Source organism: Eschrichtius robustus, chromosome 19 (assembly GCF_028021215.1).
Source record: "Eschrichtius robustus isolate mEscRob2 chromosome 19, mEscRob2.pri, whole genome shotgun sequence".
Classification (NCBI taxonomy): domain Eukaryota; kingdom Metazoa; phylum Chordata; class Mammalia; order Artiodactyla; family Eschrichtiidae; genus Eschrichtius; species Eschrichtius robustus.
The window spans coordinates 54,763,833-54,781,806 of NC_090842.1; the positions used below are offsets into that span (position 1 = coordinate 54,763,833).

The 17,974-nt window shown below is 39.6% G+C and overlaps 1 protein-coding gene across 1 annotated transcript in view; it reads left to right on the forward strand.

Annotated features, from left to right (window-relative positions):
* Positions 1 to 17,974, forward strand: part of LOC137752408 (zinc finger protein 420-like) — a 46,109-nt gene that overhangs the window by 15,576 nt on the left and 12,559 nt on the right. The window contains exons 6-8 of the mRNA XM_068527122.1: positions 7,826 to 8,073; positions 10,003 to 10,115; positions 17,408 to 17,466. Coding sequence (XP_068383223.1) covers positions 7,826 to 8,073; positions 10,003 to 10,115; positions 17,408 to 17,466 — 420 coding nt within the window. The remainder of the gene's footprint in view (positions 1 to 7,825; positions 8,074 to 10,002; positions 10,116 to 17,407; positions 17,467 to 17,974) is intronic.

The following is a 17,974-nucleotide window of genomic DNA, read 5'->3' on the forward strand; positions in this document are numbered from 1 at the left end:
TTTTCACTTGATTAGTCTTTGTGGTTTATTACTCTTTTGAAAGAACGATTTTTTGCTTTCTTGATACTCTCTATTGTGTGGATGTTTCCAATTTTATGTATTTTTCTATTTTTGGGTTTAATTTGCTGTAAAATTCTTATATCATTGATTTTCACCATTTCTTCTTTTCTAATATGTGTATTTACAACTACAAATTTCCCTATAAACTTTACCTCATCCCATTAAGTTTCTTAAATTTTATTTTTATTATAATTTAAATAATTTTATAAATTCAACCATAAAATTTTCTTTGATCTGTGTTTTTAAAAAACTCTATCTTGAAACACTTATAGATTCACATTAAGTTGCAAATACACATATAGGGAGATCCCATGTACTCTTCACTCATTTTCCCTCAAAGGTAATGTTTTGCATAACTATAGTACAATAGCAAAACCATGAAATTGACATTGGTACAATCCACAAAATTTAACCAGTTTTCACCAGTTTTATATGCACTCGTTTCTATGTGTGCAGTAACAGTTCTATATAATTTTATCAAGGGTGTAAGTTTCATGTAGCCAGGATATACAAAACTGTTTAATCCCCACAAGGCTACCTTATGCTACCACTTCATAGCCACACCCACCCCTTCCCACATCCTTAAGCCCTGGTAACCATTAATCTGTTTGCCATTTCAAAAATTTTCTAAATTTCAATAATGTTATATAAATGGAATCATATAGCATGTAATCTTTTTGTGATTGGCTTTTTATTCCCTCAGCATAATTGCCTTGAGAGCCATCCAAGTTGTTGTATGTACCAGTTTGTTCCTTTTTATTTCTGAGTGTTATTCCATGGCATGAATGTACTGCAATTTTTAAACTATTCTTCCATTTGAGGACATTTGGATTATCCCATTTGTTTGTCATTACTATTTTCCTCTTTCTTGAATTATCCTGGATAAAGAACAACTTTTTATTTTTCTACTTCCTATCTCTTTTAGCTTGTTAGTTATGAAATTTTGACTCTTTTTCAATGGTTACCATAGAAAACACAGCATGCATCCTTGGCTTAATGAAATCTATTATACATTAGTGCTTTTATGTCTCCTCACAGCATAGAACATTACTTTCTTTTTATTTACTCACACATGTTTTTTTGTGATATTGGTATATTCTTTGATTTTCTACAAATTAAAAACCCTATGAGATATTACTATTATTTTATACATTTCAATATTCACTTAGATTTACTGATGTATTTACCTTTTTCGTTGCTCATTTATTCCTGCATCTCTGTGCTTCTCTCTGGTCTCTCTCTCTCTCTTTTTTTTTTTTTTTCACATTTTGGCCGTGCCACGCAGCACGTGGGATCTTAGTTCCCTGACCGGGGATCGAACTGGTGTCCCCTGACGCGGAAGCGCGAGTGTTAACCACTGGACTGCCAGGGAAGTCCCCTTTCTCTGGTCTCATGTTCCTTCTGCTGAAGAACTCCTTTAGTATATTGTTTTATTGGATTTCTGCTAATGATGAATTCTTTGGAGGGGTTTTGGGGGTTTGGGGAGTCTTTTTATTTTGTCTCCATTTAAAATACTTTTTTGTCATGCAAAACTTTAAAAACACACAAAAGTAGAGAGACTAATATGTTTGCTGTGTAGCCATCACCCAGATTCAACTATTATCAACTCATTGCCAATCTTGTTTTATCTATTCCCCTACCCACTCAACCCCTTCCCCAATTATCTGAAGCAAATTTCAGACAGATTTAATTTTTCTTATAAATATTTCCATAAATATTTTTAAACATAAGAACTATTTTTTGAATGACATAATCATAATATCATTATCATACCTAAATATTAACAGTAATTCCTTTATATAATCACATGTCCAGTGAGGGTCCAAATTTTCCTGATTGGTTCCTATTTTTTTTTTTTTTTTACCAGTTTGTTCAAATCAGGAAATCAGGATCCAGAGAAATTCCATACATTGCAACTGGTTGGTTTGTTTTCTAATCTTTTAAAAAAGATTTCCCCCTCCCTTTCTTTTTTCTTGCAACTCTTTATTCATGAAAACCAGGTAATTTGTTCAGGACTTTCCCAAAGTATGAAATTTGTTGACTCTATTCCCTTGGTTTCATCTCATGCTCCTCTGTCCCTGGTAATTCTTAAAAACTAAAGAGCTAAAGCCTTAATCAGATTTTGGTTTAATGTTTTTTTGTTGTTGTTGTTTTGTTTTGGCTGTGCTGCGTGGCTTGTGGGATCTTAGTTCCCCAACCAGGAATTGAACCCAGGCCCTTGGCAGTGAAAGCGTGGAGTCCTAACCACTGGACCACCAGGGAATTCCCTAGAATGCTAGAATGCATTATTGACCCCCAAATTCTTCACACTTCCCTGAATCCACCCATGTTTCCATTATCTCTTGCTGCATAATGTATCACCCCCAAATTTGGTGGTTTAAAGCAATCATCATTAATTATTATCTCATGGTTTTGTGGTTGACTAGAGCTTAGCTAGGCAGTCCTCTCTCAGGTCCTTTCATGCATTTGCAGTCAGATAGTGGCTCATATTTGCTTTCACTTTAAAGTATTTATTTATTTATTTATTATTTATTTAGTTGCGTTGGGTCTTCGTCGCTGCGAGGGCTTTCTCTAGTTGCAGTGAGCGGGGGCTATTCTTCGTTGCAGTGTGTGGGCTTCTCAATGCAGTGGCTTCTTTTGTTGCGGAGCACGGGCTCCAGGCGCGCATGGGCTTCAGTAGTTGTGGCACGTGGGCTCAGTAGTTGTGGTGCACGGGCTTAGTTGCTCCGCGGCAAGTGGGATCTTCCTGGACCGTACTTCGGCAGGCGGATTCTTAACCACTGCGCCACCAGGGAAGCTGTTGCTTTCACTTTAGATTTTTCTTATTTTAATGCAACATGAAGTGGTCATCTGTAGAGTCAGTTCATTCTTGATACTTTGTGATTCTCAATTTGTAGAACTATTTCTACTTTAGCCTTCATTTTACCTTCCCAAGAATTTTCAATAACTGTTCACTTCTTGCCTTTACTTCTTTATACTTGTCTTCCCATTGAGTGATCACATTTTTCATCACCTAGATTTCAACATCTTTCTTTTCAAGTTTCAACTTTAGTCTTTCAGTTCTTCCATGTTTCAGAACCACTTATTGATTGTGTTCATGAGCTGTACAGTAATCTGTTTCATTATAACCTACAAATTGTTCTCTTTCATCCTCTGTTAACCAAATTTTCAGAAAAGGAGACCTGATTAAAAGGAAGAGGTGTTTATTTGGGGTTTGTTAGGACTGCAGCCAAGGAGATACAGATTTAAGAAGCACCTAAACTGTGTTCCGCTGGGCTACAAAATGGAGGAAGCTTATAAAGGCAAAAAACCACAAGTTTACATAAATTGCTTTTCAAGAGTTAGGATTGGAGCTGCCACGAAAAGAGTGCTTGTTAAGCAAGGATTGGTTGGGGTTCAAAATGATTACACAGTTTCAAAGTTACGTAGCCACACAAATATAAGGTTATAGCTAGCAGCTGCTAGCAGATATTGTTTTGAAAACTTGGCTGATGGTGTCCTTGAGTTTGATATAGTTCAAAAAATTCAAGCTCTCAGTGATGCAGGAATATGTCTGAAACCATGTCCACAGTGGCCACATGGCTCCATTTTTTCCCCACTTTATTTTTTATTTTTATACAATTTTTAAAGGTTACTTACCATTTACACTTATTACAAAACATTGGCTATACTCCCCATGTTGTACAATACATCCTTGAGCCTATCTTACACCCAATAGCTTATGCCTCCCACTCCCCCACTCCCCCACTCCTGTATTTGCCCCTCCCCTCCACTGCTAACCACTAGTTTGTTCTCTATATCTGTGAGTCTGCTTCTTTTTTGTTATATTCACTAGTTTGTTGTATTTTTTAGATTCCACATGTAAATGACATCATGCAGTATTTATCTTTCTCTGTCTGACTTATCTTACTTAGCATAATTCCCTCCAAGTCCACCCATGTTGCTGCAAATGGCAAAATTTTGCTCTTTTTTTATGGCTGAGTAAAATTCCATTGTATATATATATACCACATCTTCTTTATCCATTCATCTGTTAATGGACACTTAGGTTGCTTCCATGTCTTGGCTATTGTACATAGTGCTGCTGCTACTGACCAGGGTTCTTGGACTCTTTAATCAATAGAAATTGATAAGAGGCCAGATGAGAAATGCAGGCAAGGCTTTATTGGGACTTGCGCTACAGCACAAGGGAGCAAGAACAAGTAACAGACGTCCTTGCCCGATCCTCGAGGAGGGGCAGCTGGTCCCTTAAATGCGTGAGAGTAGGAGCCGATCAGTGGGTTGGGCCATGTTCAGGGATCATTTGCTCCCAGCACCTCAGGGTTTTGGCCTTTTTGTATCTTATTGTTCATAATTGCTCTGACTCTGCATGTGTGCAGTTATTTTTAGTCTCTTATAGTTTCCTTTGTATTTTGTTGCTGGAGGAGACATTTGTCCAGGTGCAAGCACTCCAGTATAGGGTCCCAGGTCCCAGGTGCCAGCCTGTCTCACTGCTATGAACATTGGGGTGCATGTATCTTTTCAAATTAGAGGGGTTTTTTTTTTCAGATATATACCCAGGAGTGGGATCATATGGTAACTCTATTTTTAGTTTAAGGAACCTCCGTACTCTTTTCCAAAGTGGCTGCACCAATTTACATTCCCACCAACAGTGTAGGAGGATTTCCTTTTCTCTGCACCCTCTCCAGCATTTATTACTTGTAGACTTTTTGGGGATGGCCATTCTGATCGGTGTGAGGTGATACCTCATTGTAGTTTTGATTTGCATTTCTCTAATAATTAGCGATGCTGAGTACCTTTTCATATGCCTGTTGGGCATCTGTATGTTCTCCTGAATTCTGTGCTGGGTTTAACAATGAAAGCTCATGTTGAGTGCTACACATGGTATGGGAGGATTTCTGGGTAATTTTCTTAAAAGCAAGATTCCTGAGTTCATTTGCTTCCCTCTATTGCTATTCCTTCATTTTTCTTCTTTTCTCTCCTCTTCTCATTTGTAGTTGACTTGTTTCCCAAAGTTTGAGACTTTCTAGTATTCCAATCTTTACCTTTTCCAGGCTCAGAATTAGAACGACTGTCACTCTCTGCTTGCAACAGGGCAAAACAAGAAGCAGTAGTGGGAACAGAACTAAATACCACTGAGGCTATTGTAAAGATTTTTCTTTTAAAATACTTGTGTCAAGAATAAGTCCTCATTCATGAATGAAAGCTAGATTTCACCCGTAGACTCCTAACTGATGCTCCAAAACATATTCGCACAAAGTACATAGAGAAAGATAGAGTGCTGGGTGAGATCTAACTCAAGCAGAGTAGCGGCTTCAAAAACTGGAGGGTCCCATGAACTGGCAGTGTCTCTAGGTCACAGCCACAGCTCAGGCACATGGGCCTGGGGTCTGGCACTGGTCTCTCATGTCGAATCCCCATCCACCTGCCCTGGGCACAGCAGAGTGGCCACATCACTTCAGGGGCTCCAGAGTGCATGCCCACCTATATTGCCTTTTGTGACCTACCCTTGGAAGTCATATACTATCATTTCCAACCAGAGGCTCAACTAGTTCAAGGAGAGGGACCATTGAATTTCTCTTCTTCTCAAAGTCATATTGAAAGAATATGTGAGATAGGGAGATCTTATTGCGACTATTTGGAAAAAAAACAATCAGTCACAACACTCTTGCCTTGAGTGCACTATATGCAAGATATAGTTTCCCTGCCCTTTATTTTGGATTTGGCCATGTGAGTTGCTTTGGACAATGTGCACATTCTGAGCCTAGGCCTTAAGAGGTTTTGTATATTTCCACTTTCCCTCTTCACTATTAGCCACTGCCATGAGAAATATGTGCCCTGGCTACCTTACTGTCCAGAGACAATGAGAGCTGCCCAAGTCAAATCACCTCAGCTTAACGCATGGAGAAAAAGCTAACCCCCAGCCAACCTGCAGATGTGTGAATGACTATAAATGCTTGTTGTTTTAAACCAACTTTCTCACATTTCTTTTTTTAAAAATTAATTTATTGTTTGGCTGCGCTGGGTCTTAGTTGCGGTACGCGGGATCTTCGTTGCCACATGCGGGATCTTTAGTTGTAGCATGTGGGATCTTTAGTTGTGGCATGAGGGATCTAGTTCCCTGACCAGGGATGGAACCCAGGCCCCCTGCATTGGGAGTGCAGAGTCTTAACCACTGGACCACCAGGGAAGTCCCACATCTCTTTTTCATGGTGAACTTAAGGAAGTTCTTTTTGGCTTTTTTGATTGACTCCAGTTAGCCATAATACCCTAATTGTGCAGAATAATCTTTATCAATTATTATCACTTTGGACCCAACACTCAAGAGGCTAAAAAGAAAACAGCTTCATTTTTGTCTCTCATTGTCTCTTTAAACATGCTCAGTGGAGCTAGATCTTCTTTGAACCTCTTAAAATTTAATTAGAGATCATGATTTTTCTGATCACTCCTACTTACTACAAATGGCTTCAGCTCAGTAATATAAATATGCAGTCTTCATGGCAGATTGAAAATTAAAACTTCTTCTTCTGCTTTGATCTGCTTGCAGTTTATGGCAAATAGTATTTTCCAAAAATGGCTGTGACTATATTTTTGTTTCCACGTGGTCTTCCAGAACCTTGCCACTTTCCCATCAGGAAGTGGAGTCCATGTTCCCTCCTTTTGAATCTGGATGGGCTTTTAAAACTGTAAGTGGAAATGATGTTATGTGATTCTGAGGCTAGACATAAAAGGTGGTACAACTTCCATCTGGATCTTTCTTGGGACTCTTGCCTTGAGAACCTTGAGCTGCAATGTAAGATGTCTTAGGCTACCATGATATTAAGAAGCTTAAACTACCCTACACAGAAATACCACCTGGAGAAACTCTGAGATTACATGAAATAAGAGATGTCCAGCCAGCTCCCAGTTGCTCCTGGAACTTCACACTGTTCCATGTTCAGCTATCATGAAAAATCTGAGCCAGAGCTGTCCAGATAGGCTGTTTCTGAATTCCTGACCCAGAGAAACCATGAAAGATAATAAATAAATGGTTGCTGTTGTTTGAAACCATTAAACTTGAGAGACTGGATATACAAACACAATACCAGATCGTATACGACAACAGAACTCTGACCCACAAACTCTTCAGTAAACAGCTGGTTTCCAACCAGAAAACCAAACTACAACTTTGGCAGCAATCAGCCCAGAACAGTCAGAACTTGGTCAATACCAGCTTCCCTATTTTTTGCCTCTGCTTCCAACTCAGAACCAACCAGAGAAAGCCAAACCATCACCCCCAAACCAATCACATAATTTGCACTGCTTGTAGTTGGCCCACCTCCAGCTTCTCTATGCCAATAACCTCCATTCAGAATATACCTGAAGCCTTCCCTTTTTTCACTATAAAGCTTTGCCACTCCCCTGCCTGCCTTTGAGTCTCTGCCAAACACAGGTGACCATGGCCTGAAATACCAGTCATTTGAAACAACCTAACGATAAAGAGAAACATTAATTACATAAGTGGCATGTAGAATTTACAGAATATTGTGGAAAACCCCTTAATGTTCAATATACATGTGATTTAAAAAGTAGGTTAAGAAAATACAAATATTTATGTGAAAGGATACTAGTTTAAATATAGCTATGTCTAAATACAGAAATTACTGTTTGTTTGTTTATTTATTTATTCATTCCTGGTTGTAGACGGTGGGAGGAGGCACCCGTGTGGTTTTGCGTTTGTATGTCCAGTCCTAGCAAGGTGGATGATCCCACGTGAGACTTCGAGTTCACCTGTGCCGGCCTCGCCACGCCCCCATCGCGCCTTGGGGAGGGGCTTGGAGAGCGCCCCAACCTGCGCAAGGTCTTCTGGGAGATGTGGTCCCGTCGCCTGGCCGCCTTTTCTGCTTGCGCACGGGCACCACCGGCTGGGCCTTCTGGGTCTCCGGCGCGGGTAGGTCGCGCTGGTTCCGTGGAACAGCGGCTGGTGAAGGCCCCGTGGCGACCTCCATGCCCAAGACCTCCGGGCCTAAAGAGGTGAGTCCCCTCGCTGGCTGAGGACAGCAGGAATAGCCAGGGGTCCCCGGGTCCTGCGAAGGGGGAACGTGAAAACCGAAAGTCCGGTAGTCTCGGGGTCCGAGGGGCGACGCAGGGGCTTCTTGGTTTTATTGACGTGGGGGTAGATGGCTGCGACTACCATTTACCCCCATCTACTACCAACAAGGGGATGGCGTGTCGCCTTGTTGGTGGGCCTCCCGGCATCCTTGGGTCGGGGGTTGGAGGCAGGGGTCCTTGGATTTAGGGGACAGCCCATGACGGGCATTTTGGTTTGGGAGGCTCCGCTGTTGCATTGCAACCCCAGGTTGGTGGGGACAGGACAGTGAGGCAGGGTCCAGGGATTTGGGGGTGTCGACTGAAAAAAAAAGCACAGCCTAAAAGTTGAGAATTATGTTTTATTTGGTGAACTTTCTGAGGACTTAAGACCAGGACGCAGCCTCTTAGATAGCTCTAAGGCAGGGGTCCCCAACCCCCGGGCCACCACCGGGTACCGGTCCGCAGCCTGTTAGGAGACAGGCCGCACAGCAGGAGGTGAGCAGCCGGCGAGGGAGAGAAGCTTTCTATGCCACTCCCCATCGTTCCCCATCACTCGCATTACCGCCCGAACCATGTCCGTCCCCCAGCCCCGCCCACGTGGAAAAATTGTCTTCCACGAAAGTGGTCCCTGGTGCCAAAAAGGTTGGGGACCGCTGCTCAAAGGGACTGCTCTGAAGAGGTAAGGGGGAGGCCAGGATATATAGGAGGTTTGCAACAAAAACCGGGCAGTCGGAACATCAAAAGATTACTGTTAATTAGGAAAAAACCAGACATCTCAAGTTAATGAATTTAGCGCTTTTCTGTGTATGGGAAGATGCGAGAGTCTGGGCTCATTGAAATCATTCTTTTGATATGCACCTTAGCTATCTAGGGCCAGTATCCTGCTTTTCTCCATCCTGAATCCCCTCAGGGTTCACAGTTGGGGGTGGCTGCAGTGGGTACTGGCTTGCTGGCCACAACATCCTTTGTTTACTGATATGGCAGGCAGCATTCTTAGTCCACTAGGGGAGCATATTGAGGCTGTATGTTCTGAGGTGTTTGTCTGGGCAGCTAGATCTGTGCATGCTTGGGTTTGGGAGATGTGGGGAGGAATTAGGAAGTGGGTGCCCCTGGGTTTGGGATATAGTGAGGTCATGAGTCTTGGTCTTTATGGTGACAATATGTTCTGACATCCCTTAGTTTGGAGGTGACTTGGACTTTGAGGAGGGGGGCCAGAGTCTTGGATCCCCCCTTTTGTTGTAGATGCTCCTGTGAGGCCACCTTCACCTCTGACTCAGAGGGCTTTTTCTATAAGTGAGCCAAGGGGTGTGTTATCAGAGGGATGGACAGATTGTGCTAGCCACCGGGGTGGGCTGTTCCCCCAGCCAGGCCCTCTGTGAATTGCCAAAGGCCTGCTGCCACTTTGCATCTGAGAAACCCCAGAGCTTAAAGTGGTCAGCAGCTTCTCTAAGCTCCCAGGTGCTGTGGAGTTAAATGACCTTCCCCTGGGTACTTGCCTCTGGGGTAGCAAAACCAGGAATATCACACCTATAATCACCTCCACTGTTATCTGCAAAAGAGAATTCTCCACACTGTTGGCCAGTGAGGGCTGTAGGGGAGTCGTATTTCCTTTGTTGTCTCTTTGGAAGTTATAGTTCCAGGTTTTAAAGGTGGAGGTGTCCCAGTTGTGAATTTGGTATCACAGGTGACTCGTAAGTCACAGGCCTGGTGTATCTCTGCAAAGCCTCTCTGAGTGCAGAGGTTGCAGGATGAACATGCTCTACATTCTCGTTGGTCTTTCAGGTCAAGGTTGGCTCATGGCTCTTTTATTTTCCTTTAGGTAAGGGTGGGTCTGCAGAGACTGAGTATGAGGATTTCTGGCCTGTGACTCAGTCCTCATTGCTGCTCCTGGCTCCCCATTCTGCCCTCTTTGGAATCTGCTGGCCCTGAGAGATCTGTGAAAAGAGGAGAAAATGGCCCCAGCGTTCCTGGCAGCAAGACCCTCAGTGAGTGATTTTTAACCTCTTTCATGCAGTAATCCCTGTCCCCAGTTAGATGACATGTTTGTTCACTGCCTCGAAGTGCCCACCAAGGCTCTGAGACAAACATGAAACGTGGCCCAGCTTTGGGAAACTACAGAGGAAAGCCCACTCTCTCTCCTCAATTTACCTCCCCCCTTGACCCCATCAGTATCAGAGCTCTTGGCACACCTTAACCTTTGCCCCTACTTTCCATTAATTTAGTCCACAAATGGTTCAGCCTCTCTTCCACATGCCCTGGTGTGTACTGTGTACATTGGGAAGTATTGTCTTTTCTTGAGGACTTGTAGGCCTTGTTGAGGTGGTTTGTTTGTTTGTTTTCCTTACTGCAATGGATTTTAAAATTTAAGTGGTATTAAATTAACAAGAGTTGCAAGAATAGTACAAATTACACCTGTATACCCTTCATTCACATTCATCAATTGTCAACTTTTTGCCAGTTACTTTATCATTCCATCTCTATATGTATAGTTGTCATTTTCTGAATCATTTGAGAGTAAGTTGCAGACATCGTCTTTTACCCCTAATTACGTCAGCATGCTTCTCCTAAAAACAAAAGACAGTCCCTTAAATAGCCATAGTATAATTCAGGGAATTTAATATTGATACAGTACTATTGTCTAATCTCCAATTTATAATAATAAAAATTTGCCAGTTGCCCTAATAAGTTTCTTTATGCCCCACACCCCCTGCCCTTACCTGTCTTTAGTCTTCTTTAATCTGGAATACTTTCTTAACATTTCTGTCTTTATTGATCTTGACATTTTTGAAAAGTACAGGCTTGTTATTTTAAATGTTCCTCAAATTGGATTTGTCTTTTGGTTCTTCATGATTAGATTAAGATTACACACTTCTGGCAGGAGTAACACAGAAGTGATGTGTCCTCAATTTGTCATATCAGTTGGCACAGAATATTGATTTGTTTCATTATGATACTAACTTTGATCACTTAATGTTGAGTCTGCCAGGTTTCTCCACTGAAACTTCTCTATTTGAGGATTGGAGAGGAAGGGAACAGATCTCTTAAGCTGGATGTCACTATCATGTGGAAGGCATATCAAAATGGGGACAGAGAGGGAATAGAATCTTATATAGAAGATGGCCACAGTGGTCCAGATAAGAGCTGATTGTGTCCTGGACCAGGGTGATCACAGTGAAGATGGAATGAAACAAAAATATTCAAGAGTTAATGGTGGGGTGGCAGTGGGGGAGAACTTCCCTGGTGGTTCAGTGGTTAAGACTCCATGCTCCCAAAGCAGGGGGCCCGGGTTCGATCCCTGCTCAGGGAACTGGATCCCACATGCCACAACTAAGAGTTCACATGCCACAGCTAAAGATACCACATGCTGCAACTAAGACGCTCTGCAGCCTAAATAAATAAATATTTTTAAAAAAAAAAGAGTATGGGGGGAATAAAATCAATGAGATTAGGTATTTAATTGAGGGAGGTGTCAACTATAGATTTCTGAGTTTTGCAACTACATGCATGGTGGTGTGATTTTCTGAGATAGGAAATAGAGGGGTTACCAGATATTGGCGGTTATGTGTGGAAATGGGGAATCAGGAAGTGTGCCAGAATCCCAGAAAGAAGCAGATAACACACTTATAAGGAATGATCAAAGAAACTTTCATGAAGGGAGTATTTGTAAGTTTTTCAGAGACCATTGTGGGATGGTTTCAGCATCCCTGGATTAGCAACATAATGGAGCCCTTACCACCACAGGCTGAAATGGTTAGGAAAGAAAGCAGTTCCTGGAACCTGGTTTCTTCTTTGACCCTTTGGTTATTTGGGAGTATGTTGTTTAATTTACACATATTTGTGATTTTCCTAAATTTTTTCCTGTTATTGATTTCTAATTTCATTCTGTTGTATTCAAAGAACATAAACTTTATATTATTTCTGTAATTTTAAATTTATTAAGATTTGTTTTATGACCTAGCATATGTTCTATCCTGGAGAATGTTCCATGTGCTTGAAAGTTCCAATATTACTGAAAAATATATGTATTCTGTTGTTGTTAGCTGGAGTGTTCTATACATGTCTGTTAGGTCTAGTTGGTTTATAGTTTTATTTCAAGTCTTCTATGTCCTTGTTGATCTTCTATTTAGTCGTTCTGTCTATTATTGAAGTTGGAGTATCAAAGTCTCCAACTGTTATTGTTGAATTATCTATTTCTCTCTTCATTTCTGTCAGTTTTTGTTTCATGTATTGTAGTGCTCTGTTACTAGATGCACTACATTTTTATAAACATTATATCTTCCTGATGGAGTGACTCTTTTATCATTATAAAATGTCCCTCTTTATTTCTAGTAACATTTTTTGTTTAAAGTATGTTTTGTCAGATATTTGTATAGCCACTCGAGCTTGCTGTGATTGCTGTTTGCATGCTATGTATATCTTTTTTCACCTTTTAACTCATAATCAGTTTGTATCTTTGAATCTAAAGGGTGTCTTCTGTAGATAGCAACTAGTTGAATCATGTTTTTTTTTTTTTAATCTAGTCTGATAATCTCTGCCTTTAGATTGGATTTATAGGAAGCCATTGATTTATCATTTCGTTTCTAAACAAAGAAGTACTTTCTACCAACTTGCAGAAAGTGTATACTAATAAGTAATTGTTTTCCTTTAAAAATTACCCATTGAAAAACTCTTTGCACATTCTATAAAACTGGCCTGTATTCTTCAAAATGTTAGTGTTATAAAAGACAAAGAAAAGCAGAGGAACTGTCTAGATTAAAGGGCACTAAAGATACATGACAGTAAATTGCAGAACTTGCAATTTACTGAACTGAGTCTTCTCTCAGGTTAGAATATTTTATAAAGGACATCATTAGGATAACTAGAAATGGAATATTTTTGATTGATGGAATGCTTTTTTATGTAATCTGTGACATTTCCTGAATTTGATATTTGCACTGTGGTTATGTAAGAGAATAGCCTTATTCTTAGGAAATATACACTGAAAGATTATGGGGCAAAGGGGCATGATGTACATCTCCTACTCTTAAATGGTTCAGAAAAAAATTATGTGTGTGTATTTGTGCAGAGAGAGAGTGAGAATGGTAAAGCAAATGTGGCAAAATGTTTTAACAAAAAGGTGAATCTGGGTGAAGGGTATGTGGGAGTTCTTTATGTTATTCTTGTGACTTTACTATAAGTTGAAATTACTTTCAAATGAGGTTTTTAAAAAGCTGTTTGAAAATGATGGTGCATTTCGTTGATAGAATACTATGCAACCATAATGAAGGAGGAAGAAGCCTTTTAAGTACTAGTATGGAATGTCCTTCTGAATCTATTTAGGAAATCTTGATTGTGGTGGTAGTTACACAATATAGATGTTTGTCAAAACTCATCAAACTGTACCCCGAAAATGGGAGCATTTTACTGTGTATAAAGTATACCTCAAAGTTAATTTTAAAATACAACTCTATAGTTAGGGGAAAAAATTGCAAACCGGTGTGCATAGTATGCTATTGTTTGTATGAAGAAGAGAAAAAAAGGATATGTGACTTTTTCTTGAACATATGCATATTTAAGGATGGATGCATAAAAAGTGTTTCACTTTTAACAGAAATATTTAAACTTAAATGCATATTACTAAGCTGAAAGAAGCCAGTTAGAAAAGGTTACATGTTGTATGATTCCAACCATATGACATTCCGGAAATGGCAAAACTATGGAGACAGTAAAAACATCAGTGGTTGCCAGGGGTGGCTGGGAGAGGGAGAGATGAATAGGCAGAGGATTTTTAGAGCAGGGAAAATACTCTGTATAAAAGTATAATAGTGAATACCTGTCATTATAAATGTGTCCAGATCCATTGACTGTACAGGAGTGAACCCTAATTTAAACTAAGGACTTTGGGTGATTATAACGTGTCAGTGTAGATTCATCAGTTGTACCAAACGTACCATTCTGGTGGGGGGGGTGTTGATAATGTGGGAGGTTGTGCAATCTGGGGAAGGTTGTGGGGCGGGGGTTTTATGGGAAATCTCTGTACCTTCCCCTCAATTTTGTTGTGAACCTAAAACTGCTCCAGAAAATAGTCTTTTTTTTTTTTTTTTTAAAGTTTAACAGAGGTTGTGTCCGGGGAGGAGAGATGGGGAGAGGGAGACTTTTGTCACTATATGTATTTTTACACATATAAACATATGCACATTGTAATACTTTTTCAAAAATAAAAATAAAAATTCTTGGAAAAGAAAAGCTATTTGAACAGAAAGGAGTTTAGGAAAGTGATCGTTTTAGACAACAAATTTACAAAAATAAAGAGTGTTTTTATAATAACCGTAACTGATTAGGAAATTAAATGAAGGGGCACAGATTCACAAAAGCAACAAGAATATCAAACACATTGCTTTGAACCTAAGAAAGAACATGCAGGATCTTTAAGAAGAAGGTAACAAACTCTCTAAGGGACAAGAACATTACCCATTGTTCTTAGATTTTAATTAGTGATTTAAAGTTCCACATGTATTTGGAGCAACATGAAATGGTTTTAAATTAAGAATCTTATAGAAAAATAGATGTTCCAGAACTTGCGGGAAAATACGTGTATATAACACATGCACGAACTTTTATCAGTGTCAAGAATATGCTGTTTGTAAAATACATGAACATTTAGTAAGCTCTAAATTTACCACTCTCTGTGTGTTGTAGATTTTAGATCTAGATATCTTTTTTTACTGAGTTAGAAGTGCAAAGGAAATGTGCAAAATTTATGACACCCTTTAAGGTAGCAGTAGAAATACAATCTAGTGTATAAATCAAGAAGTGGTGGACTGTTCAGGGACCTTTGGCATTTTTCAGAGTTTTTAATTTTTAAAGGCTTTTATTGTAAATGTTAACGAACACAAGGTAATCAGAGAATTTTTGGAAGCTCTAGAAAAGACAGAAAAAGAAACTCATAATTCCACCAGTTTTCAATAAAAAAATAGAAAGTAGAAAGTGAAATGTCCCCCATTTATCCAAAGGTAACCATTGTAAACAACTTGTTCTCTCTTTCCAGAAATTTTTTTTGCATTTGCTCCTAAACCCACACGGTACTGTGCATATGGTTTCTAAAATGAAAATATTAATAATCTGCAGTTTGCATTTTTTTCTCCAAACATTGTAACATGGACCTCTTTCTAAGGTAATCTATAATGTTATCTTCTCTTTAAAGAAGTTTTAAAAACTGGGTGTTATTGCATGACTTTGCTAATTAGAGTTTTTTAGAATCACCATAACTTATTAAATTTTTGCAAAAACTTTTAAAAGTGAGATGTAAATTACATGCAATAAATTGCACAAATCTTAAGTACATCTTGGTGAATTTTTACATATATATACACAGCAATGAAATCACCAACCAAGTAAATATACAGAATATTTCTGTCACCTTATAAAGTTCCCTTTGTTCTCCCTCCCAGTCAGTTTCCCCCATAGACAACCACTATTTCTGATTAGTTTTGCCTGTTCTATAACTGCATAAATACAGTTTGTACTCCCTTCACTCAGCATATCTCTGAAATTCATCCAGCTGTCACCTTAACATTTTGTTATGTCACTTCTTATTCTGTAGTTTATATTTGTTTAAAAACAAAATAGCATAATATTTTGCTTGTTAAACATATTGCTTGTTGTAAATAGAAAAGTACAATTGGATATAGAGTTGAACGTGGAATTATCCTGTGTCCAATTTCCCATCCAATGCATTGAGAATCATTTACATCTATGTAAAATACTCATACTTTAAAAAAAAAAAATTTACAAAAGTAAATCTTAACGCAATTTGGCTGCTTTCTCTGTAAAGTTACTCTAAAGTTGCCTTTCTTTGTCAGTATATACAGAACTGCCTCATTCTTTAGCAGATGTTCAGTATTGTGTGGTCCAGTGTGGATGTACTTTCAGATAAGTGAAAGTTTTTCAATATTACAAATGTAACTACAATAAATATCTCTGCACTCATATCTTCATGCTCTTGTGCAAGTCTGACATGTAGAATGGAAAGTGTGGGACCAAAGGTGTTCTGTACATTAAAAACCATTTTTTTTAGTGAACTGAATTTTTTGTATTGAGGATTAATTGACACATGATAAACTGCACATAAAATGTTCAATTTTATATTCATATATATATTCATGAATATATATGAATATATTCAATTTTGACATTTTTATACACTCATGAAACCATCATCTCAATCAAGATAATCAAAGCATCTTATCACCCCCAAAAGTTTCCTTGTTCACTTTTGTAACCCTTGCTTCCTGACCCTCCCTGCCCCCTCAATTTGAAGGATACAATCAAATTGCTCCCCCCCAGAAGACTGTACCTATTTATGTTCTAACAGCATATGAGACTGATCATTTTCCTACAGCCTCACTAGTGATAAGGTTTTCAGATTTTAAAACATTTACTGATCTGATAGCTAAAAAGAGAAATTCAAGTATTTCACCAGTTCACCTTTTGAGAATTGTGGATTTGTATCCCAAAAGTGGCAGATTTCCAGGAAATCTTCACAAAGGAGGCAGAATTTGCTGCCCTGCGACTTGATCAACCTGTGAAGCTACAGTCCTGAGAAAGCCAGAGCTGGGTACCCCTAGGAAGTAGGGTCATGCCTTGTACGCAGTGGATGCTTAGTAAACGTTTGTCACCTTAACTGAGCTTTAGTTTATTAACTGTGCTCTCACTTAAATAGAGAAGTCCAGGACCCAGCCTGAAGTCTGGGCTGCTGGGACATCTCCTCTCCTGCCTACAGGAACAAAACAGCTACCTGAGCATGAAGGCTGCAGGAGGTCCCCCACATACAGGAGTTCCATCTTTGGTGGAGACAACACCTCCTGAAACTCCCTCTGGATGTTCCAGGTGGAGTTTGGAGAGGCTGAAGAGAGATTCCCTCAGCAGAGCCACTGGGGCTGAGGGGATTCCCCTCCTAACAGGGAGGGCAAGATATGGGACCATGTAGAAGCTGGAGTGACCTCAAAGAGTAAGGAGAAAGGTGAGAGTTAAATCATTACCAAGGCACACAGTAGGTATTCAGTAGGTTTTTGCAAGGAGGGAGGGAGAAAGTGTTTGGGTCGAAGGGCCATCTGTAAAAGTAGAAAGAGAGGAAAAGGCTTTCTAGGGGAGGGCCTAGAAAAGTCAGGTGATGGTAAACAAGGACCAGTGTTACCAGCTGAATACAATGTGCCCCTTCTCCCTTCTTGGTAACTAAGACACTGGTCTGCTTCAGTGAGCCAGGTTCATTTTTCACTGCTTCTTTCTTCTTACCCAGCACTGCCTTCTGCGGTTTCTGCCCTTCTTCAGGAAGAGGAGGAAATGCCCAAATTACAGGTAAATTAGAGTCCACTTTCTCTCCCTGAAAATATCACCCACATACCTCATTTTGGGGATTGGGGAAGGAGAGCAATATAACACGTATATTGTGCTGGCCCTGGGCTAGACATATGTTACTCCAGTTTCTCAAAAAAGTCTGAACATTGCTGGTAGGAGTGACAAAATGGTGTAATATACTTTGGAAAACAGTTTTAGAGTTTCTTATATAATTAAGCACACACTTACCATTGACCCAGAAATCCCACTGTATTTACCCAGAAGAAATGAAAATAGATGTCCACACAAAAATCTGTATGTGACTATTAGCAGCTTTGTTTATAGTAGCCCTGAACTAAAAACAACCCAAATGTCCATCAACTGATAAATGGATAAATAAAATGTGTTAATCCATATAATTAAGAACTACTCATTAAAAAAAAACAAAACTACTGATACATATAACAACATGAATGAATCTCAAAAGCATTATGCTGAGAAAAATAAGCCAGACACAAAAGAGTACATA